Below are 27,142 nucleotides of genomic sequence, written 5' to 3'. Positions count from 1 at the left end.
TCCATGCAATTGGGATTCTTTATTTTTCTTTGTTTTGCTATCAACACATTTTATGGCAGGATAGGAGAGGATCCATCACACACTTTCACAGTTTTGTCGAGGCTCACTGGACCATTGACATAAGACTTCACTTGAACATTCAGGCCCATGTCCAGTCAACGATAGTGCAATGACTCATTTGCATGCGACATTGACCTTAAGCTATGCAAATTATGCCTCCTAAACTGTCTTGAGCATTTTGAAACTTGTAATTTCCTCCCCCTATATTTACAATATTATGTGACATTGAGTTCTGAACCTTCCTTAGTAATCATATATCAGATTAATTTACCTGTCAAACACATGGTGTGTGCTGTTGACAGTAAAACCTTTCCAGTTTTCACTTGTCCACTCTTTAGTTGCAGCTTGATTGCTCGCCACTAGGTTTCCCAGTATCAGGAATGATTTCACTACAAAAGTCTTTGAGTGTAGGGTCAACAAGTTGAAAGTTCTCAGATCTTACTTACCATCCGCACAAAATAATTATCAACAGGTCACCGCTGTTAGTTCCCTCATTGCCCTATCACTGGAGACGCTAATATAATCAGTTACATCTTCCTGTGGGGAAACCTCATTCACTCAGCCACTACAGCTCCCGGTCCATTAGCTGACCTTAGCCCCAGGGAGAGAAGAGCATCCTCAGACACACTTTGATTGGTCATCTCCCCCTGAAAAACCCCCCAATAATAATCGTAATCATGATAATAAAAAAAATATACTCCCTGTTTAGCATATTGCATTTTCACCATTCTTATGATTGGAGTAAAACAGAGAAAAAAAATTAAGTGACAAATCATTGCTGAAAAACATCTAATAGTATTGATGCATACCTCTTTGTTGAACACAGCTGCACTCTGGTACTGTCTATGCTGTTCGGACATAGTTCTTTTTGTGGATTTGTTCAGTTTCATTTGTTTCCTTTCATTTGATTTTGTGCGTGTGTGTCTGGAACAATGCTATATTTGAAAATGAATGGCATGCTTGGATGGGCTTGGGTGACATTTTTTTGGATTGTATTGGTTCTCTGGTGTCTGCCCATGGGGGCGCACCTGTATATGTCACTCATGCCATAGCCACACCCATGCATGTCAGTGTGAGGAATGGGCTGCCCTTTCACCTTTGTTGTTTAATCAGTCATTTTTTGACAAACTAAAATGAAAGGATATATTTTTTTAATTCCCACTGTAATGGGACTTTTTTATTCTTCTTCTTCTTTTTTCTACGATCAACAAGTTTTTTTGTTGTTTTTTGTAGAATATCTCCCACAGTCATGATGAGACAAAGTAAATCTCAGCTAAAATGTGCTGTGTCCTATTGTTTATTTTCATTTCCCTTTCAGTGAAGTCAGGATATAATAGTTGATGAATATTTGATAGAGTACAGCAGACTTTTTGAAAGAACCGCATCCCAGTTTGTTTCTGGTTGACATTTTTTTCTATTTTTTTTTTTTTTTTTTTTTTTTTTTTTTATTCTTTGGAGATTTTTAAGAACAGAGGGCTGTTCATATCTGCTATTGACTTTTTGCCTTGGTACATATTTAAAGTTCATAATGTTTGTACCACAAAGAAACAGCTCTTTAAAATCCAGCTTTAAAGAAGGGTTTTTTTTTTCCCCTCAAGGTTAGATCATGTATTTTCTAGAGTAATGGAGTGATGGACATCAAGAGTGAATTTCTGAAAGGGTAATGTTCTGAAGACTACAGATCAAAAGAGCCCAATTTGTGTTTCATTCAGTCGTAATCTAAACTTATGCAATGATTTAAGAGAAAAAATGTGTAAAACATATATTCGGGGTTTTTTTTTTCTGGCTGAATAGGTATTGGCTGTTAAAAGCTAATATATTTTAAAATGTGTTCTCTTCTCTTGGAGATTGCACATAATTTCAGCTTTATTTTACTCATGAAAGCGTTTTACACCTTGGGATGACATGCCGACGTACAGTATTTACATGGCCGTTTCAGTATGTGTCAGCCCTCAGGTAAAAATCCCCTCAGAGTGTGTGTAGGTGATATTTGTGCCTTAGTTTGGTGGAAAACTCAAATTGTGCAACGCAACGATCATATGAATCCCATTTGGATTGACACGGTGTATTTTGGAATGCTACCTATCCTTGATGCAACCCACCCCCTTAGCCTCCTCCCAAATCTCCCATCCTCCCCCCTTCAGTATCCCCACCTGCTCTACCCACACACGTCACATCCACCCATCCTAAGACTTCCCAAGTAGCATTTGCATTGAGGTGCAGCGTTTTAAGGTGGGGAGGAGGGGACGTGTAGTCGATTCTTGATTTTAAGCCCCAGTGTGTGAGACCTCCAAACCCACTTTGAGCCATGATTGTTTTTTTGGGTTTTTTTTATTCTTATTCTTATTCTTATTATATTATTATGGTTATTGTTTTGACTTTTTTTTATCGATTAGAACCACAATTTCCTTATTCTATCCCCCACTTATATCCTCCTCCCCCCTTTCTCCAACAACCCAAACCCTTCTCCTTCCCCTTTGCGTAATGTACAGTATGTCTGCGTGCCCATCCGTCACTGTCTGTCTGCCCGTCTCCTTCTGTCTGTCCTGTCTGCTGTCTTGCTGCTTGAGTCTGTTTTGTTCTGCCTTGTGTCTTGTCCCTTGTCCCTGTCTTTCCTGTCTTGTCTGTCTCTAAAGTCATCTCTTCCATTTAGTTCATCTTTTTTTTTTTTAATTACTTCTACATCTTTACTACTTCCTTCTCTCTTTTTAATCTTAGCATCCCAACAAACAGTTTGACAATATTAGATGCAGACCGTCTGGTTTTCTTAAAAGATCACCCAAGGATTTTCACTTTTATAGCTTTTGGTCAATGTGATTTTTTGTTGTTGTTGTTTTGTTCAGTTTAATCAAGAACATTTTTTTTAAACCTGTAGCATGTGATTTCTTGGGATTTATACAACATGATATGTTTCAATTAATACTACTACTGCTGCTACTAATATTAATAATAATAATAATAATAATAATAATAATAATAATTCACTTTGCTTAAACGTCCATATCAACTATGGAATACAATCCAGAGCGTGTAGGTATGAAAAAAACAATATATTCCTGTCAAGTGCTTGCTGGGATGCTCCTCATGAAGAAACAGTGTTTCTACACAGTCATACTCTTTCACTCTCTGACTCTTACATACTGTACACACGCACAATCATGCCTATCAACTCCCAACAACAACAAAAAAAAAAAAAGAAAGAAAAGAAAAACATGTCTACTTTTGCCTACTTAAACACGTGCTAATACACGACACCTGTCACGCCCTTCCTTTGCGTCTCAGGCTCATTTTCAACCTCCCTCCACTCAGATTTCCAGTCCTGTCCATGAGTTTTGAGATTCTCCCTGTCTCCCTTTCTTAGCTGTCATTCTGCCCTTTTCAGCTACCTCTGTCTTTGCCTTTCCCTCTACCTCTTATTCTCTGGATTTCTACTCCCTGTTGATCCAGTTCTGTTTCTTTTCTCCAACACTATGTGATAGTAAGACTTCTCTTGCTTCAACTTATACTTCCTTTTCTGTGTATTTCTAGGCACACACCTTGTTCCTCAGTACTTATTTTGTGTTAACTAGAACTGCGATGTGACAATGTGCCATCATCACATTTTGTCACATTAGCTGAAGAGAAACAAAAGTTTACACAGCACTGAAGCGGGTTACCCTTCCCTTTACCCCCTCCAACCTTCCCCTCTTTTTCTCTTCCTCTGTCACTCTTTGCTACTGTTTCCTCTCAATCTATCTTCTCCTCGGATGTTATATCCTCTATCTTGTACTTCTACTTTCCTCTCCAATCGTCTTTTGTCTGGGCATGCTAGCGACCCTTCAGTTATATTCCTCTATGCATTTTATCTCAATTTTTATATCTGATTTTGTTATCATTTACTCCTTAATTTACCTCGATCTATTTATGCATGCTGTCTGTGAAACTGATAGCTGCATCTATCAATGGAACCGTGTCAGATCTTAATAAGGCTTTGTCCAGTGGATCTACCCTAAACCACAAAAATCTGATTAAAGTTTCTCATCTTTAAGATAACTAGGAAGTAGAGGCAGGTGTCAAGTGCAAACTTACGGTAGACTGTGTTCATTAGAGACCTCATGGAGATGGTCAGTAGTACAGTAACCCTACACTTCCTGTGCTGTGGAAGGAGCCTATAATGGCCTACTTCATGTTTGGCATGAGTGCCTGAGAGGACAGGAAGTTCCAGGTTGCCATGCTGGCCTTATGTGATAACATTATCACATGGCCTTTATCACATGCCTTCATACTTCACGATCAGTTATGTGCTAGTGCTATGTATGTCAGCAGTTCAGTCCCAAAGATGAGAAACTCGTAATAGATTTTTGTGTCTTTAATTGTGCTGTGATGGGTCAAATATTGGTCAATGGAACCTTGTTGCTATGAATCGTTGCTTAATTGTTAATCTATATTGTTGTTGAAGCAGTTCTGTTAGTTTAGTTCCTTCTCATTATTTGTATATTTTCTTTATGTTTTGAAGAGTGTAGTTTTATTTTGTGTTTCAGTTCACATTAACATTTTGAATCTTTTATGTTAAATATTTCCTTGAGAAGGATCCATATTCATCGGCCTCTCTTGTTACCTCTCTCTTTCTCTTTTTTTTTTTTTTGACTCCCTTGCCCTGTTTTGTCATCCTCTCCCCTTCCTCATGCCTTCTCCCAGTCCGGCGGGTGCCTCCTCGCTTCTCCATTCCACCAACGAGTCAGGAAATTATGCCCGGTGGCAGTGTGAACATAACGTGTGTGGCGGTGGGATCGCCCATGCCTTATGTCAAGTGGATGCTGAACTCAGAGGACTTGACACCAGAGGATGGGATGCCAGTGGGCAGGAATGTTCTTGAACTGAGCAGCGTTCGTGAGTCGGCCAACTACACCTGTGTGGCCATGAGCAGCCTTGGCATCATTGAAGCTGTGGCGCAAATCACTGTCAAATGTAAGAGATAACTGGTTATGAAGAAGGATGCTTATGAAGAAGATTACTTCTGAGTAGTTTACATTGTTCAGAAATTTGAGTGGCTGTTTGAATTATACAGATTTAGTTTGATTTAATTGATTCTAAGCTTTTAGTATATACTGCAGAGTTCCTCAGTTTGTGATTGACATGATCATCATATCTTCTTTTGTTTTCTGCTTTGTCACCTTGCCAGCTCTTCCCAAGCCTCCAGGTACCCCTGTGGTTACTGAAACTACTGCCACTAGTGTGACCATTACCTGGGACTCTGGAAACCCTGATCCAGTCACATACTATATCATCCAGTATCGAGCCAAGTCACCAGACAGCAAATATGAGACAGTGGATGACATTACCACCACGCGTTACAGCATTGGTGGCCTCTACCCCAACACAGAGTATGAAATCCGTGTTTCAGCTGTTAACACAATTGGTCAGGGTCCACCCAGCGAACCAGTAGAAACTCGGACTGGTGAACAAGCCCCTGCTAGTCCACCGAGAAACATTAAAGCTCAAATCCTTCCCCAAAACACCATGTTGGTGCAATGGGAAGAGCCGGAAGAGCCCAATGGGCAAATCAAGGGCTATCGTGTTTATTACACCATGGACGCCTCACAGCCCATGAGCAACTGGCAGATTCATAATGTTCAGGACAGCATCATTACCACTATCCAAAGTCTAGTTCCTCAAGAGACCTACACAATCAGAGTTCTCGCATTCACCTCTGTAGGTGATGGACCTTTCTCAGAACCCATCCATGTTAAAGTACTACAAGGAGGTAAGGAAATGTCCACTCGTTATTTGGTCATCTTGACCACTGATGTAGAAAATGTAAGTTGTAAATGTTGAAAATGTGAAACTGTGAACAAAGGCTGATTAGTTTAAAATGACATGCACAAAAACAAATCTTTATATGTTACATTTTTTTGTGACCTATGGGAATATTTTGACATCCAGCAAGGAACTTTATTTGTTGGCTTTATGCATCAACAGCACAAATTTCCTGCAACTTTAGGCAGGCTGTGTTTGCTTGCAAGAAAATACTTTTACTCCTCTGCTGTACCAAGTTCACTGGCACATCTGCAAATGATGACAAAAGCCTGTTTTATTATACTAGTCCAAAGAAAACAGCTTCAGGGCTTGTGAGTTCACTTCAGTCAAGGGCAAGGTGAGACTTTTACTCTCAGAGTCCCCCTTGACAAGTAAAAGCTGACAGTACTGTGCATATCTATCCTGTTATGCTTTCCTCTCATTTTCCTTGTATCGAATTCCCATTATTTTACAACCAGCCTCAGTATACAAATTTCTGATGAAGTTTCTGAGCAGGTCAACAATTTTATGACACTTGTCACATGAACAGCATCGACGTCTTTGTCTGGTCATGCATTTATTTTGATATATATATAATTCATGTCATTCCCCCCTACCCCCTCTTCCGCTGTGTTGTTTAGTTCCAGGTCAACCATCTAAATTCCAGGTTGGTGCTGTGTCAGACACCAGCATTGAGTTGACTTGGGAACCAGCTTATGAGAAGGAAGGCATCATAAGTTATGAGCTTCATTACACGGATGGGAGTTATGGCTCCCCGGTAAGTATGTCAGTGGCTGAATCTAAAGTAGAAGGTGTACTTTTGATCATCCAGCATCACATTTCTGTGAAGCTGTTTTAAGTCAGACCTGCCAATAATATGTTCTCAATCAACAGATGAAGAAAACATTCGGACCCACAAATTCGTATGTTGTGGAGGGTCTCCGCCCCAACACAGAGTACCGCTTCTCCTTGGCAGCCAACTCTAACAAAGGCATCGGAGCCTTCACAAATGACATTTCGCACAAGACCTTGCAAGCCAGTATGTAGCCTTTTATTCGGTCTTCTCTCCTATTCTTATTGAGGTTGTGTTCACAAAGGGATTTTCCTCAGTGAATTGTTAAAAAAAAAAAAAGATTTTATGCCTCTGAACCTTTACTAAAGACATTTCTGTTTAGGTTATATGTTTTAGCTTTTGTTTGTTTTTCTTCTTTTGACCGGAGCTTGACAACATTTCTCTAATGTCAGTTGCTTCATCAACTTTGAGTTATAACTAGGTTTTCCCGGACACACACAGATGAGAGCTGATGTAGACTTGATAACAAACTGTTTTACCTGTTGTGATTTTTCTTTTTTGTTATCCTTTTTTCTAAACTAAATATGTGGTTTAACCCTGATACATATGCTCTTTTGCTGGTATGGGTTTTTTGTTTTGTTTTGTACCTTATGAAAGGTGACATTTATATCAAGAAGAGTTTATTTTGTGGAGAGTGAAGATTGAAAGTAAGCTTCACAACAATGAAGGTACTATTTAGTGTTTTACAGTCATCTTTTTTTAATTTATAATTTAAGAATACCTTTTTTTTGTAACATGGCTCTGGTACAGTATATGAGTGCCTTCACTGTCAAACAAATCAACTATATGTGGACTGAAATTTTGGCAGTTTTGTTATTCCCTTTCACTTTTGTTTGTATTTGCTTTTTCTTTGTCAACAGCAAGTGCACTTCCCACGTGACAGAGACACAAAAAATGTTGGTTCTCCTCTAAAACCACCACGGCTCTCATATGTACTGTTGCCTTCCTGCAGTGTTTGATGCGGTGTTTGGTCATCAGAGAAACAAAATACACTCAAAACAGTTATCAGAAGTACTTACATGTCCACTTCCTAAATTTATTGCGGTAAACCAGCTCTCCTGAAATTATTCTAGTTTAAAAACACAATGCACCTCTAAATTATTTAAACCCGTCAGCTAAAAATATCAGGACTGATATCGTAGTGCATCGCGGAGGCTGTAGAGAAAGAAACTGCGCATAGATTATCCAATCAAATATCCAACTGTAGATGCAAGTACTTTTGGGATGACAGGGTATTACGTTCGTGTCTTTGGGGTTTACACAGCACACAAAGATTAACAGTGATGCTGTGTATTGACATTTAATACATTAATGGTAAAGAACCATGAAAATGTACCAGGATTAATAGGATTATGGATGGATCTTTGTGAATGTGATTCATGCGTAATATTGAAATCAGAGGCAATGACACAGGCATTGTTGAAGTGGCTACTTTTATTCTTAATAAACTGATCATGCTTTGTTATTTTTTATTTATTTATTTATTTATTTATTTTGGTGAGATTTAAACCACAGAATTTTTCACAGGGACATAGGAGAGCCATGGTGGTGGGAGTAGACGTATTTTAACACATTTTCTGTTTCTACCAGTGCAACTTGTTGGCTGTACCCCTACGTCTGGGCGTGGGGACTTTGGAACAACCACTTCACAGTTCTTTTTGTTACCGCTATGCAGCAGAGCCACACAGACAGTGCAGAGTCACTGAGGAGAGCGCCAGTTGCATGTGACACTCACTCTGTCCACATGGGGTGCTGATGAGCACCTGCCACTGCACAGTTGATCTTTGATCAGTCCAGGCATGAAATGATTTGATGTTCATGAAGCCCCATTGCTGTCTTGGCGTCTCTCGATTGTCTGTGCACATTTTCACCTGTCAGTGTGTGTTTGTGATTTCCTCCCCTCTGTTTGGCATTCGTTCTTGACCGATACACCGCAAGCTGACTGGATTGGATACACCCCTCTCTTCCTCTTACATCACCCTTCTCCAGCTATGTTTCTCTCTATGCCACTTGTTCCCCTCTGCATTGGAACAAAAGCTCTCCCTGGAATGGCTTGACATCACCTTTCTCACTTTATGTCCTCTTCCTTTTATGTTGAATCTTTTGATTAAGGGGTTTTACGCTAGATATTTTATTAATTTATCAGTTTCCATTAATTTCTGGGTTACCTGAAATAACAGCTTAACATCACTCCAAACAGTAGCTTGCTTCAGTTGTTTTGTTTTGTTTTGGGTTCGTTAAGAACCCAAGTCCACGACACACACACACACACACACACACACACACACACACACACACATGCACACTTACTACAGCGCTGCAGACCTACTGACAGAATTTTAGTTTTGAGCTAAAATGGGAAATAATAAGTGTAACTCTGCTTGGGACAAGGGACTCTTCTTTTTATTTTTTTCATCCTCATGATTGCAAAGGACAGAACGAATAACTGCTGGTTGAAGATATCTGTCAGTATATTGTGGATATTTGATACTACTGTCCTGGAAATTATGAAAAAAAAATTTTTTGTAAATGTTGTGTCGATCACAAGCTCTATTGTCAATGACAGAATAATCTATATTCCTTACCAATCATTTAGGTCTAGTAGCTATTATCCTATCTATTCTACTTATGTGGATAACACGTCTGACCTAATAGGTTCTGGTGTTTTCAGTTATTATTTTTCAGAGATTGAAGAGTCCCTGCACAAGCAGGTATAAGAAATATCCTGTCTCATCACTGTAAGACAAATCAAGGCTGAGTCAGACAAATCAGAGTATTGTCTAACACAACACAATAACTTACTTGATCTTTTGGATGCTCTGAGGTAAGTGATGGTGTGGTTTAGGGATTCAGTCTGCCGCGACAGCTTCCTTAAGACTCGGATAGGAACAGCCATTTCTGCATCCGGTTCATCATATCTTTTCTACAACTCCAACACATATATTTTAAGTATATCTTAATTAATGGTATAATAAAATATTTAATGTCTGTAGAAGATTCAGTCAGAAGCAACAGTAAACCAAATGGTAAAATGCAGTAAAAACACGGCAGTGTAGCAGGGACTGTGTCTTTTGAGAAGATATCCGTGGGGAAAAAAGAAATAAACTGTAGTAAAAAAGAACATGCGTTTTAAAATTCAATAGATCTACAGTTTAATCTAACTAGCTATTTCAATGCTTTGGTTAATTTCAGTCTAGCATGCAACAAACATGACAATGTTTGTTAAGTTTTGGACCTTTCAACATAAAACATGATTGTGACAAGCGTCAAGCTTCTGTGATGTGTGTGGCGCGCACACAGGTTCACTGTGAAAAGCCTCACTTACATATACACCTTAAACTAACCTGAGAATACACTTCTCAAGAAGTATTATTCATTGTTTGCATGACAACAGCCACGACAGGGAGTCAACCTTTGGTCGACTCATTACCCTTCAAAGCCGATCTAAATCTATACTGATGTCTGGCAGACTGAAACGCTTTGCCACAAAAGTGAAAAGAAAGACAGACAACATGATTTTCCAGTTTGCTTTGTTGTCTATTATCTGTGGTAAAATGATGTTCACAGATTGCTGAAGTTTGTGCTCAGTTCAAGTAGCATTACCAGAGGCTTTTGTCATGGGGGCCACTCTGTCAGAAACTCATGAAAAGTCACATGAAAAAAAAAAAAAACGTTCCCCTGGAATTGCTTTGACTGATATCAAAAGCTTTGGAAAAACAAAGAGATTTTAAATTATTTTCTTTGGTTTCCTTCAACCAAAATTACAGCAGGTGTGGGTATATAAGGCAGCAGCGGCCCTCATTCAGAAACAAAGCCTCCTGGGGTATGCTGCCAAATTCAGACCAGGTCCAGACCATTTTTGTGAGGCCGTTCAGACGTGGCCGGAGTGGTCCACAACCCGAGAGCTGGGAGGTCTCCTGACATTTGTTTGAGCTGTTATCTAGTTGCAAGGCATTGTTAGAGGACCTTAAACAGACCCTTGGAATGGGTATGGGGGAACTGCAAGGCCCCAGAGAGGCAGATAAGAATCCCATTTCATAGCATCAGAATTAATTTCATGCTTAGCGGTGAGCAATGAGCCAAGGCCCTGGATTGTCAGGCTTTGTTACACATTTAGATTATACCTAGAACCTGCCAGTAGCCAGTCAAGTGCCATCTCTCAAATTAAAGTGGCATTCCAAATCCTCTCTATTTAACAAAACAAGCAGTTTAGCCCCCCACTTACAGTAATTGAAGTAGGTTTTCAAATATATTAGAGTATTTGTGTGAGCTACACCATGGCCATTTGGCATTGGTGAGGAAAGGATTAATTCTGTAATGATTTATGAATGCGAACATCCTGTCATTTGAGGCCTCTGATGAAAAAACAATTCAAATACAGACATGTGCTTGAAATCTAACAACACAATTACTAACAGTATGTCATTTTAAAAGTTGACAAGATGTTTTGAGAAACTGCCATGATAGCTAAACTAATAGCATTGATATTTGAAATGTATAAGCACTTGATGGTTTTGCACTGAATACACTTTTAATCTGAAGGCTATCATTATAATTAGGTATGCTCCCATTACTTAACGTTATCGTCTTGTATCCAAAGCACCAACATCACAACAGACCTAAAAAAGTCAAAGAAAAAGATTTGAATGCAGACATGACTAATTATTTGTCAAATAGCATTTATAAAACTATGTCAGGGAAGCTTCAAAAGAACTTCAAGTGAAGCATTAGCTTTGAGTTTCTTCTTTTGTGGTTGTATAGTTCTAGTATCCATAATCCTACCAATGGCCTTCATGGGATATGCACTTTATTAAAGCTGTGCCCCAGCTACTCTTTAACCGTTATCAGGCATGAGGATGCCTGTGCACTGTGATAGCCTGGCCTCTGTCAGATTCAGAGCCTTTTTTCTGCACCACAAAGATTGAGAACTGAGCAATCACTCTTGACGTGGAGAGCTTGCAAATACAATATGAGCGAAGGAAAGAAGCTGAAAGGCTCAAAATCCAGTAAGACCTTAAGTAAATAAGCCCATTGGACACAGAGAAGGGTTTGGGAACTGAGGCTGAGATCCTGTCTTATTTGTTGTGTGCTGGAACATTCAGTTTTCACTGAGAGGAGGCCTGTCTTATACTTAAAACTACTAGTTTTTTTTTTTTGTTTGGGTTTTTTTTTTTTTTTTTTTTGGTTTTGTTTTTTCAGTTTCATTTTTCAAAAGCAGTTCTACCCAAAGTGACATTGCAGTCTGAACACTATCATTAAACTTTTATGAATATGGCAATATGAGAAATCTGTTTCGCTACCTGTGTTCTCTTGTTTTGGCGTTCTCAAAATGGCACTTAGCTTTACAGAGCTACATTGGTGCAGTGCTGTGAAATGGGATTTATTTTAGGTAGTGATGGTTGTGTGCTTGCCCACGTTTACAAAATCAGAATATTTTGGGAATGACTACCTCCTCCATCCAACGGGCTTCCCCTCTCACAGTCTTGTGGACCCTCCGGCCCAACAATACAGTATTTAACAGCCCTGGCTACAGCATAGAGCCAACTCTCTCCCTCCAAGCAACCACAAAATGGGTGCAAAATGAACTCTTTTGTCAATCAAATTTATGTTGAGGATATCAAAATTTCTGGTTGGCTTTCTGAGAGGGAAAGTGTTGTGTCTTGACAGTACACACTTTGTAGTCAGGTGCTGGTGGTAAGAAAGTCTTTAAAGTTTAATGTTTTTGGGAGTCAGGTACGTATGATGCAGACAATGCTTGTGAGATCTTTTTGATTTTGTATTTGTGTAATTTTCATTTTAATTCTTTTTTGTTAGTAAATTGTTCTTAGTTTCTGTTTCTGCCAAGTATCCTGTTTTTTCATGTTTTCCCATGAGTTGTCATTTTGAACCTTTAACCGTTACTGTGGTTCTTTCTGTCGAGTCATCTGGGTTACAGAAAAAATCATTTTCAAGTACCCTTTTTCAGTTATTAATTTATCTCTCCAGCTTTCTTTTTGGAATGAGAACATGTTGCTCGTTTCAATAGTTTTCGTTAAGTTTTTTTTTTTTTCCCCCCCCTTAATATGCTCTGTGTTGGATGCCTTTTTTTCCAGTGAAATTCAGTTTTATGTTTGATTATTGTGCATACAATCTCATACAAAAATGTAATAATGAATTGGGTTGGTCACACAGAGATGTAAGGAATATGGCTTCTCATAAAACCATCTTGGGGATAGAGGAAACCCAGCTCGGTCAGAAATATTTTCATACATGTCCTCTTATCCGTATAATGCCAAACCCAGGATGAGAAGTGAAATATTTTATCGCTCACTGCACAGCGCACCCTGGACAAGCACAAGCTGTCTAAGAGCTTGGCTCAGATTAGAAAAGGAAAGGCACCGAGTTTGATTTAGAAAGTTCACAGATGTGTAGGCTTTAACTTGTTTTCAAAGACCACTTCAGACACAAATAAGACCCACCAAGTTGGAGCAATTTAATGCTGTTACAAAACAGACTATGCTCTACCCTCGCTGGGGTTTAGATAGCTTGTTTTAGGTCATGTAATTTTTTACACACATATATATGTATATACATACATATACATATATATGTGTGTATATGTATATATATATATATATATATATATATACACATACATATATATATGTGTATGAAGAGAGAGAGAGAGAGAGAGAGAGAGAGAGATAAAGGATTTAAAGCCTTTTAGTGGGATATACAAGCCACAGAGGTGCATCACACATCTTGATTCATTATTACCCAAGCACGTGCTGTTGTCCTTTTATGACTCTTATGTTTACATTTGCTTGATTGTTTCATCTTTATTTTTAACATTTTGCCTCTGTCTTTGTTTTGCAATTTTGTTTGGATTATTCTTATTGTTGATTTTTTTTTTTATGATTTCTTTTTTTTTTTTTTTTTGTCCGTTTGAGTTTTGAATTTTCCTTTTTTTCATTTTCTTTATCTCTCCCATCTTTTTTATTTTTTGTTTTTCACCCCTCCCTACCCCTTCCCCATCCTCCTCATCCTCGACCCCCTTTCCCTTCCTTTCCTTTCCACCTCACCAGAGCCCTCAGCTCCCCCTCAAGACATTAAGTGCAGCAGCACCAGCTCCACCACCCTATTGGTAAGTTGGCACCCCCCGCCTTTGAAGAGTCAGAATGGTGACCTGGTGGGGTATAGGGTGCGCTACCAGGTGGTGGGCTTGTCAGAAGGGGCCGGTGATGATGTGGAAGCCACGGAAGAGCCAATGGTGCCTGCAACAGAAGAGCAGGTGTTACTGCAGCGCCTGGAGAAATGGACCCAATATCTCATCACTGTGTCTGCTTCCACTGTGAATGGATCAGGCCCTGAGAGCGAGTCCCTCATCTGTCGGACAGACGAAGACGGTACATGATTTTCTTTCATAATCGACCTCAGACTAATGGTAGTTTTTGTTACTTAGTGAAAGTGTGCATACCTTTTCTTTAGAAAATTTTTTTTGGTTGCATGTGTGTTAGTTCATTAAACAACCCTTAATTTAGAAGAACAATACTTTTTTAAAAGCACACTTAGTTCAGGGTGGTCGCACTTTTGCAAGATAGTGATTCAAAGACAACACACAGGTATTCTGAGACATACACCATATGAATGGGGACACTTGAAGTAGATAACACACTTGGGAAATGAAGTATTTTGCTATTAAAAAGCAGCTAACCAAATGTGAATCATAAAAGCCACCACATCCGCTCTCCTGCATCCATCTCTGAGCTTTTAAAAACATCGTATTGCTCTGCTGAGAGCCATAAGCATTCATAAATGATGTACAATTTGAGGCGATATTCTAGGAGCATTTATTGTGGTAACAGTGTGGTTAGAGGTTAAAGATGTCCAGTATGTATATTCGAAGTCGTTGCATGGCTTGGATGGATGAAACGTAGTCAGCAACAGTGTCACTGTGCTTAATAACTGCTGTTGGTGTATCTTTGAGCTTCAGGTAAAAATATGACTACAGCTTGGAACAGAGATTTTTTTTTTTACATTTCCATACATTTTGTTTGGGCAGCCACTGTGGAAAGTGCTCTTAAAAAAAACAAAAAATCTGAGAGCAAAGATACTTCCTCGTTGACAGGACGAAAAATAGGCTTGATACAGTTGTGGATTGCAGGGACCTAAATGACAAAGGAGTGAAGACGCCGAACAATAAAATATATAAACTGAGAACTAAAGATGTGAGCACAGCTGAATCACTGACGGATGGCTGACGTTGACTGTTCTCCACGATCCATTACACATCCATTACCACAGCATTTTAAGCTTCTTTCTGACACTGATGTACAATAGCCGCAACAGGGGAGACAAACCTAAATTCCTATCGTACCTATTTTTAAAGCCATTGTATCAGCGGAGCCGCAGCAGCAATAGCCAGACCAGACTAACACTGGCTTTAACAAATTTCCAAGTGTCATTACACTAATAACGCATGACAGAGAAGTGTCAGGTAAAGAAATAAGAGGCAGGGCTAAAAGGAAGAAAAGATTTTGGTAATAAACAAGATTGGTACATGATCCCGGGTAAGATGGAGAAAATGGGTAGTGATTTAAGGGGTGAAGAAGAGACTTCAAAGTGTTTGTGGAAGAGAAAAATAGAGGCAGTTTTTGGGGAAAGCTTTATTAATGGCACATCTATCTCAGAAAGAGACTCTTTGTGACTCACTGAAAGCTCTGGTAGCAAGGCACGCCATAAAGACCTGTCAGTGTGGCTGAGGAACGAGGCCTCCCACTGACAGACACTCAAGCTATGTTCAGATTGCAGATCTAAACTCTTATTTTGGAATGTTCAGCTCATATGTAGTCATCTTGTGTAAATATGTTTATTTAACTTTCTATCGGGTTCGAGTGTGGACTGGCCACAGCAAAAACCGACTTGCAAACATGAAGTTGAAACAAGACGTCAAATGGAGCACAGTTTTGATCAGGAAATAAAACATTCATGCCACTGAAGTCAACATTCATGGATTAATGCTCTGTTGCTCTGTAGAGAAAACTGATACAGATCAGTGTTGAGACTAGAAAAGAAATGAGAAGGATAGCAACACTTTTAGTGTTTTGTGGTGGAATAGCTGCAATGTACCTTTTTTACGTGTGTGTGTCATGGATTAAAACTACTTTCACAGAAACATACCACATACAGAATTGGCACTTGTTGCACCAACATAATTAAAACTATATCTAAAATTGTTTTACAGAATTTGCAGAGTGAAACTATGAAACAAAAGGAAAATGTTAACATTTCTATTCTGATACATTACTGTGAAAAAAGAAAACATAACAACATACATACATCAACATGCATATTTAAAAAGTTGTATACATTGTCACAAAGTTTTTCATTTTATGCTCATAACATAAGAAACTAGAAAGCTTGAAGCATGTATTGCCATAGACTTCTGGTAAAGCTTTTCAATATTCCAAACATAGGATCAGACATATTTAAATCTTTATGATAAATGTTGTTTACTTTTCAGCTTGAAAGTAACTTTGCAAATACTGGAAGATGTTGCATTTAATAATAAGTGTGTTTTGATGTATTTGATTTGTGGTACGTGATATCATTGATGCTATCTTATGTTTGTTCGTAGCATGCTCTACGTTTTTTATTTATAAATATTATTTGTACAGTTGTTACCAAGTTCTTAGTGGTGAATGTGGAGCAATTTCCAGAAATGATCCTGATTTAATGTCTTGCTTTGTTCACTTAGTTCCTGGGGCTCCTCCAAGGCGTGTGGAGGTGGAGGTGCTGAACTCCACAGCACTTAAAGTAATGTGGCGCTCCCTGACTCCAGGCAAACAGCACGGTCAGATCCGTGGTTACCAGGTTCACTATGTACGTGTGGAAAATGGCGAGTCACGGGGACAGCCCCTCATCAAGGATGTCATGCTGGCTGATGCACAGGTATGACCATTTCACAGTTTTCCCCCTTACAGATCACTTATAATGGAAAAATGTAGATACCACCTCATGGCATGCATACACTGATTTTTAATGCAGTTTTTGCTCACATGAAATTGCAAATTTATGGATATTTGAAGAAGCTTTGCATAACTTTTATTTCCCTAAGCAGACAGTAAATTGTATACTTAATCCACACTGTTGTGGCTGTGCAAATATTGCAAGAGTGTGAAAAGCCATATGGATCCTTGCTACCCTTGGATTTCATTTCATATTGCTGTAATATTCTTCTCGCCTCAGCCTACAACTAGAACTATAATCAAAGCTTCACTCATCTTGTCCTCCCTCTTCTACCTCTGTGGCTTTCATTAGGAATGTCTCAACCTCTGCTTTATGGCAGCATCTGTCATGAAATATTTGATTGTGTGCAGGTATCAAATACAACAACTCAACAGAAATGCTGATTATAGTATTCGGTGCTTAGGGGGAGGAGGGAAATTGGCATGAAAAGTATTTCACCAAAATACAGCCTCAGGTGGCAGAATTGTAATGGATGCTGCCTGTTTCCATTTGGTTGTGTTTTCCCTCTTTCCTTTTGTAAAACTTCTGTCAGCACAATTGTGGAGGTGTCCTGCCAAATGAGACAGTTCCTGCACAGTAGCAATCATGTTAATTGAAATTATAGCTTTTCAGCAGTAGTGTGACGAGCAGAAAATAATATTCTTGGAATGCAATTAATAATTTTTATGTAATTAAATTAATCTAGGAATATTTGATGTGAAGGCTCATAGAGTCCATTCAGAACATATTCCACCAGCATGGCATTAAAGCTTAGCTTGGTAGAATTATGGATTCATGACTACTAAGAACATTTTGCACAAAAAAGACAGAAATATATTTACTTTTATGTTAATATTAAATAATTAAATAAAAAATTAATTTAAACCTATTTCTTAATCTAGTCATTAGGTGTCTAGTCATTAGTTATAATGACAATATTTCACCCATGTAGCTACCAATAGCTAAATAAATGGCACAATTGTTAATCTCCAAACCATACCGGCAGACCTTTACAGCCTTCGTCTTTGTTGAAGTTGGTCTTCATAACATACACTTGACATAAATTCACTTTCTCCTGACTTTTTAAAATTAGTGACTTATTTCTGGGACCAGCCCACTGCTTCCAAACCTTCAATGCCCCCGTCTCTCACAATCCTATTTCTTCCTTTTCTTTTTTTCCCTTTCTTTAAAAAAAAAAAACAAACCAAAAAAAAACATTGCTTTCTCTCCTGCACTCTCCTCTTTGGCTTGGGGGTTAGTGGGAAACGGACGATACAGCCGAATATGTGAGTACGAAGTTTCGCCTGAGTGCTCTGTGTACCCGAAAGGGTATGAACAGCGGGTACTGCATCATCCTGGTTGGATTGGCAGTTTACAAAACCACTTGAATCTTCAATTAAATTTGGTAAACAAAGTGGCTCAAAGGCGTCACCTCAATCGCCTGATGAATTAACCTATAAGAGTATCTCTATATGGCAACGAAAGCAAACAAACAAAAGTATGTTGCCATTTAACTTGTACAAAATGATGGCTGATGCAATATTCACTGGCTGCTATGCCTGGAATGCTAATGTTATGTGTTTCATACTGTGTGCTGTGATTTGTCCTGTGCTTCGGTGGTCGTGGTGTGACTTTTTATTTTTCTTCTTTTGTGTGTCTGTGTGTGTATTTATGTGTGTGAGAGAGAGATTTTCAATTTTCTGTTTTTATTTTAGTTATTTTTTTACACTCAGTCTGCTTTAAGCTGTATGGAGGCAATGGTTTAGGGAAAGCTTTTGTAGATACCCTTAAAACACAGTGGGAATCAACATAGCATATTTAATGAACATTTACATTTTTCCCATTAACAAAATATTTCATCCCCGTTCTGAACCCAGTTTTGAAGCGCCAGTCCATCTGTGTTACATGAGCCCCATGTCAAGTGCAAGACAGTACTTATAGCTCATTTACCTTTATTGACTTCTCCCATCCCTCTGCCAAGCAGCCTGTTAAAAACCTCATTCTGCATTCGTTCAAACCTGCTCCTTTGAAAGATTCATTAGAATTGATCGGAAGCCTCTCTTTGAAGAGGACTCAAGGAAACTTAATGGCTGAGGTAAAAACTGCCAGCAAATGGTTAGGATGTATTCAGCATGCATTTATCAAAGTTAAGTTGTTGATTGGAATATTGCGAGGGGGCCACTTTCCATTTACATACCTAATGTCCCCCCTCCACCTTGGCAGCTCAAAGGATTTACGTAATGGAATGGTCTCCCATTACACAGGGGGAAACATTACATTTAATGCATGCCTCGTGAAAATTAATAAAGAGGACCAGGAGACACTTTGCTCAGATTAACATTCTGCATAAGGCAGTTTTAGCTGCACAAAGTGGGGTCAAATCATGAAATATTCAAGGCACATTTTGACATTTTCCTGTTCCTGTCTCTTCCATGTCTCCCATAGGAAATGGTCATTGGAGGACTTAAGCCAGACACCACTTACTCCATCACGGTGGCAGCATACACCACCAAGGGGGATGGAGCTCGGAGCAAACCCAAACTGGTGGTGACCAAAGGGGCAGGTGAGTGCAAGGATAAATTATTCATTTGTTTGTTTTCTCATAGAATTTTTTTCAGTGCCGCATTAAAGAGAGCTTGCCTTCGTCTGCCTCTGACTTAAAGAAGTCTTTCTCATCAATTCTACATCATTCCAATCCAACATCATTCAAAAAGTCCCTCCTGCAGCTGAAGATTATTGTATTCAAGCATTTTTTTAAACAGAAAAAGCACATTTGAACAAATGCAAAAAAAAATAGATAAATAATAATAATGATAATTTCATTAGGGACATTCAGAGTTTCTTTTTTTCTGAATACTGTGGCATTGTTCATTGTTGAGATTAGATTTAGTTATTATTCATCGGACTAAAGATCAAAACTGCTATTCAAAATCTGATTAAGCATGAGTAAAATCCAACAACACAGCAAGCCTGAGTTTCCCAAAAAATTGTAAGATCTAAAAAGTCTTATAAAAATGGCATCACTATTACAATTTACTCTGACTAGAGAAACACGACCTTCCTCTCCAGACACCAATACTGGATATGATAGTCACGATGAATTCCCGCAAATCAAAGTGCTCTTTCTCTTTCTCTGTTTGTTTCATAACAATAAGAGAGCAGACTTCAATATCATATGTGTTAAATAAACAGTGCCATTTCATTACCGTCCAGCTACCTTTATATCTGGACACAGTGTGGTTGCAACAGAAACCTGAAAAGGCCTGAAAGTGTGAAAATGTGTGACCTTTGCATTTTGCATGGATAAAGAACAGCCACTGATCAAAGCTAAAAGACATTACATTTTTCTAGCATGACAACTATGTTGTCTTTGACTCCAGCTGCAAAGATAAAGTTTTAGATGCCCCTGTCTGCACCTTTCAAATCCTTTTCACCTTACAGACGTCTAGCATGCCCAATTTGAAACCAGCAGCTTTGTTACCATGAACATAACGTAAGCTTGAGTAGCTGGCTGCCTAACAGTATGAAAATGTTCTTTGAAAGAATTTAAAAGTGTTTCGTATGGATATCTATGCCAATTGGCTTTAGAAACCTTGAAAGAGCCCATAAGAACACAACTAAGTAGACATGCAAAGCCTGCGCACACACATAGCGAACACTACCCTTCATGTATGAAACAATCAAGAACCCAGCATTGGTACATGCAAGCATAGGGCATTTTTCTGGGTCTTGACGTGTATGTTTTACAGGTTTACTGTTTGGATGAGTGCTGTTGCTCTCTATTCCCCTGTCAGGACTGGATGAGCATTAGGCCAGTTTGGAGGATTATGTTTCTCCCCAGGAGGAAAACTATCTTCATTATTACTTACATTTCTGAATGTAAAGAAATGAGAAGGAATGTTTATTTCTGGCAAAGGTTAGCACGAAGTTTTCAAGAAAAAAAAAAATGAAACTCTGTGAAAATATAGTCAGGTCTAAAAAAACACTTACATTGCTCATTGCCATCTTTCAGCTGTGTTCCTGCTTTTCACGCGCCGGTGTTTTTGGCTGTTCAAACCTATATGCCATTGTCCTTGTGTGAACATATAAGGAAGTTGACAGTCTTTCAATATGTAATGTAAATAATTGAAATGGAGGGCCCCAGTGGTGCAATAGCTGGCTCTTCAAAGTCAAAGAAAGAAGGTTCCTTGTTCAAACTCACATATGTGGAGTTTGTCTTTTTGCTCCATACCTATGTGGGTTTTTCCAGTACTCCAGCTTCCCATACCTGTTAGGGTTACTGCTGCCGTCCTCATGCTGCGTGAAGCTGTGAGTGCATGTGTGTGAGGATGATTGGACGTCTGTGTTGTCAGTGTTGCGTGACCTTTTCAGGACACACCTGACAAGTCCAGCCTGAATTTAAAGTGAGCATAGACAACTGAAGAAAAGTAGTGAAATACTCTAACATGCAGATGTTTTTTTGGTTTTTTTTGTATTGTATGGCTTTAAAAGTAAAGTAAAAAAAACCAACAACAAAAAAAAAAAAAAACACACGCACAGATTAATAAGTTGAATTCTTATCAAATGTGGAGAGAAAATTATAAGAAAATGATCTGATCTGGGGGGGGGTGTTAAACACAGGAATGAAGGGAAACCGCGCAAAGTCACGTTGGACTACGCAAGATTTGGAAGAGTGAGGAGCCAATTCTCGGCAGAAGAATCTGCTAGTGTGTTCTGCTCCAGAGCGACACACACACTCGACGATCAGGAGAGGAAGATCTGGTGCGATCTGTCCTCTGTTGTCTTCTAGTGTGTGTTCTCTGAATCGGGAAAGATTGAAAAAAATCCTGTAGTGTGTGCTGGCCTTAAACTGACCCACAGGTTGACGTGACCCGCCCACTTTCCCGCTGGCAAAAACCGAAACACAGACAATAGAACTTCCGGGTCACGGAGATTGAAGAAATTGAAAAATCACATTAAAGTCTGCTCTGTGGCCATATTTCAACTTTCCTTTATTTGATCTGTTTTAGCAAATGGGATATTGAAAAACAAACCAATTTTCATTTATTTGTTTTTAATTTAAAAAAAAAAAAAAAAGGAAAAATGACTCTTTTTTCAATATATTGTTTTTTGATTCTTAATTGAATATGAATTGAACGAATGATACACGGATTCTCATGATATAGAGCATGCTATTTGTTTTGTTGCGTTTTGATTTTTTTTTTTCTTGCCAGCAGAAAGTCAGTTCACATTAATGGTGACGTATTTTCATCTTTCTGACTTTCCAACAAGCCGGTCTGGAAGTTTGATGTGCAAGACATGCTTGAAAAGAATCTATCTAGACTCCGTATTATATAAATGCAACTGAAAGTGCAAGCGATTTCCACTTTTTTCTCTCTTTTTTTGTCTGTGGCTCTTTATTTGTTGAATGAAAGACGAGAGTAAAAAGTAGTCTTTCGTGATTCACACTTTCCAAACTCTTCCCTTGAGAAATGAATATAACCATGGCCAAGAAGAAAAAAGTTTTGTGGAGTTCAAAAGGATTCTTTATTGACAAAAGATTAAAATGTTTGTGTCTGAAGATGTTCTGCTATCCCATCGGCACATTGAAAGGTATTTTATTGAACATCAGTTTTTTTCTTGCTCTGTGAACAGTTATGAGAGTGACAACTTTTCTAAAATAAGGCCTTCGGCACATAAAGCAGAAGAAGAAGAAGAAAAATACATACAGTATACTGAATCTATTTGTACTACGGGACATGGCCATACCTACAAGTTCATATGTATGATGCAAGGTTGATAATAATGCATGCATGAATGACATTTGTCATCATTTTTAGCTGTTTGTAATTTCATAAAGTGGTTTGCATTACTCGGTTGGGTGTAAACCTGTTCATCCTTGAAATGTTAAGAACTCCTGTTGTTGTGGCTCGTGCCACTTGGTGTATTCACACTAAATTACGTTTACAGTCTCACCACTATTTCAGTTCTAACTACAGGAAATATCTGATCTGGTCATCTTGTTATGTTCATTAATTTCTTGATGTAGTCATTTTTTTAAATCATTGGATTGAGTGAAAAAGCATTATTGTAGTGGTGCTCTGTCTGTCTTTCTCTCCCTGCTCTCGCTTCTGCATTAGTTCTGGCTCTCCAAATGGACCATGTGAAATTTATTGTAGATTTGTCTCCATGACATTTTCTACTCAACCAATTACTTCTCTCCATGAACCCCCGGCATATAAATACATTTGCTGCTATAGTAAGCATACTAAATTAAAACATGTAAAGGGAAAATGAAGGTTGAAGAGAGATGGATTTCTCATTACTGTTAAGGTCAAAAACCTCCCCCCATACTCCCATACATATGTTAAATCTCTATTGGCGGGGTGTAATCACAGCTTAATCTCAGAGAGATTTTATTTCTTGTCACAAAACAATGAAAAAAGCAGAGATTCTTTCACCGAAGGTGACAGGTCAGTTAATAATCCATCCTTTTTTGTTCAGTTATTTGCACAAGTATAGATGTAATTGGGTATTTTTGCATGTGTGTATGCTGCGGTATTTTGACATGAGTGTTGTGTACGTGTGGGAGGATATGAGAAGGAAACCTGATTGCCCCTTTTTTCAGTCGGGCCAAGTAAGTGTCAAGAGTGAGCTGTTAATACTGTGGCCTGATGGGAAACGTGCCGGGAGGCCCACGAGGGGGGATTGAACCGGGGTCGACCCTGAAATGGTCATTGAGTAAGGGATGGGAAAGAGGTCAGAAAATGAAAGGCAAGATTGGGCAGTCTGCAAAAGAAGGGCTGAAATTGGGAAAGTATCTGAGAGTGTGTGCATGTATGCATGTTTGTTTGTTGTGCATAGGTATGTGCGTACATGAGTGAGTGTGTGTGTGTGTGTGTGTGTGTGTGTGTGTGTGTGTGTGTGTGTGTGTCTCTTGTAGGGTGACACACACAAACAGTCAAGCGGCACAATCAACTTGTCCAAAAACCCTAAAATCACTCCTGGTAACACACATGCACAAATTCCCGTCTCGTCATACCCCTGTTGTGGCTTCTGTGCCACTGATTGCTCCTTGTCCCCAGTCACCTTCGTCATCTTTCATTCAGGCTTTTTTTTCACCCCCTCAACATACTCTGACGCTTCCTCATCACCCTGTAGCGCCACAAACACACACTGCACACCCCTCGAACAATTACCTGCTGCCTGTGGGCTCAGTACCTGTGATCCCTCTCAACAGTGGGCAATAAACTACAGCTTTAAACTAACAAATAATAAGAGTGTTTTGGGCCCGGAAATACATATCACAGATTGTTGAATTTATGATTGAAGCACAGACATGTAAAATGGAAAACACAAACTCACACATAGTCATGAGAGGATCATTTTCTCGGATTCTATTTACTTGATTAGCGGCAGCCATGAAGGCAGAGTGGGCTTTTATAAGACACCAAGCTGAGCCAGTGTGGCCAAGAAGTATTAGGAGCATTCGTCTCACCCAAGACTGCCCACCCCCGCCTTTCCATTACTGGCAAAAGCTCAGCTGACTAGCCACCATCCACTCACCACCCCCATCTTCCTCTAGCAAAAGTGCGCAGAAAGCAAGCCGTTAGCAAACAGATGAGTATAATACGAGTCGAGGAAGGAGGACTGTGTGGAGTAGATTGCTCTGTGTGTGTGCGTGTGCGGGCGTGTGTGTGTTTCCATGTTTTGTCGACATATACATTAAGACTTTAATCTTGGCGCAGTATGCTACGGAGATACATAAACACGACTACACTAGTGCAATGATAGTATTCCACCGAGAGTGAGCACCATTGCCTCAAACTAATGTAAGATTCTCCGAATTACTTTCACTCCAAACTTGGCTCCCAGCCAAACAGCTTTGTGTGCAACTGTAATAATAATAATATAGGAGTCGGAGCTGACTGCAGACTTGGGCCTTATACGATCAACCAAAACAGCACAGAGATAGAGTTCTACTCTACACAAAGATTATCGGTCTGCTCCACAATTCCATGGGGATAGGTGAAAATAAATAATTATCTTGAATATACTGTTTGACATTATCAGATTTGTATTCATATTAGTAACAATTGAGTTCATTGGTAACAATGCGTATGGCCATTACAACCTCGCTAGCGTTTCTCAGAGGTTTGTTCTGCCACTGCCATGCATTTCAGTGAAAGGAGGGACATAAATGAATAAGTCAAGATACAATCTGTTTACAGAGCGGCAGGGCTAAAGTGTGAATCAGCCGGTCTCATATCTCACAATAGCTTTGATGGCAGCTTGAGAAGTGAAGGCTTCCCATAACTGCTCCTGCCTCTATCTCAGTGATGGGACTTTAAAAGGAGAGTTAACATGAGACGTGTGTCATCCATAAGAGCAGCAAAACTGGGCCGCAGTGAAGAATGGTGTCTAGACCCCAAGAGTAGATCATCCATTTTACAACAAGAGATGACTCTAGCTGAAAGAGGCACTGTTCTTTACTTAAAGTTTTAGTAATGCTTTGCTGTGCTGAAACGATTTTGGGCTGGAGCTTCCGTGTATCATGAAATGGTAATGGGCACACTCATCACTCACGAATTTAAAAGCTCAGAGGATCTTTCACATCTCTTTGCAACACAATCTAGCTCAGTTTTGCTGCGCCGTTAACTGTAGCATGACCTAAATCTAAATTAAACTTACTACCAAAAGTGGTGTTTCTGTAACCTATTATGTTCATTTTAAAGGTAACTGAGTAGCCACTGAAAATTGAAGCATTGTTATCATAAGTCTATTCCCATATTTTTCAATATGCAATATATCTTAGGGCATAATCGTATTGGTCTGCTGCTCCTTGTTCTAAAATATGACTGACTTGGTAGTATCCTGTGGGTATTAATGGCAACTGTGCTGGGACGGCATTGTATAATGGTTGTGGTAACAACCACACACTTGAAGCACTTTAGCATTTCTGTAATTATAAAATATTTAAAAATTGCCATATTCTTCCTGAGAGGAGGAGGAGGAGGAGGAGAAATAGAAGCCACATCACATGACAGGGTATGAAACAATCTAATGAAGGTTAAGAATAATGTGAAAAATAAAACAAAACTTGATAGTATCACTGATTTTTGGTAGAGGACTACACTATTGATTACATAGCAAAAGTTATTTTTTCACTTCAGGTTGTGTCCACTTTGTCACATTAAAATCTGACTCAAAAATATGAATATTTGCATTTGGTAGAAATCATGCATTTTTTTTTTTTTTTTTTTTTTTTTTTAAACCACTGGTTTTGACTTGTTTTCTCATCTGTGCAGTGCCTGGTCCTCCCTACCTGTCAGTGGCTCAGGACTCAGACACATCAGCCATGGTTCGCTGGGATCCTCCAGACCTGACCGATGGTATGGACCTACAAGGTTACCGCCTCCAGTTTGGCCGAAAAGATGTCTCTCCTTTGGCCACACTGGAATTTGCTCCCCAGGAACGCCAATACCTTGTGGGCAACATTCACAGAGGGGCCACATATCTGTTTAAGATCTCAGCCAAAAGCAGAGGGGGCTTCGGGGAAGAGGCTGTGATGGACCTCACTCTGCCCGAAAATACGCCAGAGGGATACCCTCAGATTAATGAGGGCTCCAATGTGACATGCTGCTCAGTGCAGCTGTCGTGGTCTCCACCAGTGCCTGCAGAGAGGAACGGAGTAATCACAGAGTACACTTTGGCATATAAAGAAGCCGGAACCGGAGAAGCGCCACAGGAGCTCCGCTTGCCCCCCAGCCTGTCCAGCTATGTGCTCAACAGCCTCAAACCGAACTCAGCATATGATGTCAAAATACGTGCACACACCAGTATAGGTCCAGGGCCCTACAGCCCGCCTATCCAGTATCGGACGGTGGCCTTTGATCCTGCAGGTAGGGCTCGCTCGCCTGTTTCTCTCCCAGCCCAGTTGGCAGGGGGGTTGGAAATTGGCAAAAAAAAAAAAAAAAAAAACTGCAACACAAATTTGAAAACTGCCTCACCCCCTCCTTCAACCACCTCCACACCTCCTCATCAAAGGGGAACGATTGATATTTTAATTGCTTGCCGTGGGATACTCACTTCACTAACCCAAACCAGGTAAAAGCCAAGTCAGTAAGTTATAGTCAGTCATTTGAGAGAGGGGCGAGCAGCCTAGACATTCAAGGTAAGTGCTATGTGGTCAGACACTCCTGTCAGTCATCCTTGCAGCCCTTTGCCAAGCACATTCACGCAGCTAATGCTATCTCACAACCCCAGTTTTCAAACAAGGTAGGACTTCAGCGAAATAAGTCACTTCAAGAGTATGTTTGAATATTTAAACATTGCAGAAATAAGATTTTAATTATTTACTTTATTTTGATTTTGGGTTTGTTTTGAGATATTCTTCCCTTCCTAATCCCCTTCCTCTCCTGAAGCCTCCTTCGCCCTTCCCCCTGTCCCAAAACAGGACAGCTTGTGGCATGGCATCCCACAGATGCA

General features: G+C 39.4%; 1 protein-coding gene and 2 long non-coding RNA genes across 3 annotated transcripts in view; 1 reads left to right on the top strand and 2 right to left on the bottom strand.

Annotated features, from left to right (window-relative positions):
• The window catches only part of ptprsa (protein tyrosine phosphatase receptor type Sa), a 225,866-nt gene that overhangs the window by 154,839 nt on the left and 43,885 nt on the right, over positions 1 to 27,142 (top strand). The window contains exons 9-17 of the mRNA XM_030082488.1: positions 4,738 to 5,007; positions 5,222 to 5,803; positions 6,477 to 6,613; positions 6,730 to 6,874; positions 13,753 to 14,073; positions 16,425 to 16,618; positions 17,935 to 17,961; positions 19,121 to 19,238; positions 25,963 to 26,556. Coding sequence (XP_029938348.1) covers positions 4,738 to 5,007; positions 5,222 to 5,803; positions 6,477 to 6,613; positions 6,730 to 6,874; positions 13,753 to 14,073; positions 16,425 to 16,618; positions 17,935 to 17,961; positions 19,121 to 19,238; positions 25,963 to 26,556 — 2,388 coding nt within the window. The remainder of the gene's footprint in view (positions 1 to 4,737; positions 5,008 to 5,221; positions 5,804 to 6,476; positions 6,614 to 6,729; positions 6,875 to 13,752; positions 14,074 to 16,424; positions 16,619 to 17,934; positions 17,962 to 19,120; positions 19,239 to 25,962; positions 26,557 to 27,142) is intronic.
• On the bottom strand, positions 208 to 25,994 carry LOC115381222 (uncharacterized). The gene is made up of 3 exons (XR_003930409.1): positions 25,930 to 25,994; positions 1,320 to 1,328; positions 208 to 219 (listed from the first exon to the last, which is right to left on the bottom strand). It is a non-coding gene; the product is annotated as an uncharacterized LOC115381222 (long non-coding RNA).
• LOC115381221 (uncharacterized) lies at positions 3,712 to 23,119 on the bottom strand. The gene is made up of 3 exons (XR_003930408.1): positions 23,009 to 23,119; positions 13,682 to 13,693; positions 3,712 to 3,722 (listed from the first exon to the last, which is right to left on the bottom strand). It is a non-coding gene; the product is annotated as an uncharacterized LOC115381221 (long non-coding RNA).

The sequence above is a fragment of the Salarias fasciatus genome, chromosome 23, assembly GCF_902148845.1.
Source record: "Salarias fasciatus chromosome 23, fSalaFa1.1, whole genome shotgun sequence".
NCBI lineage: Eukaryota > Metazoa > Chordata > Actinopteri > Blenniiformes > Blenniidae > Salarias > Salarias fasciatus.
This window is presented reverse-complemented; position numbering and strand designations above follow the sequence as displayed.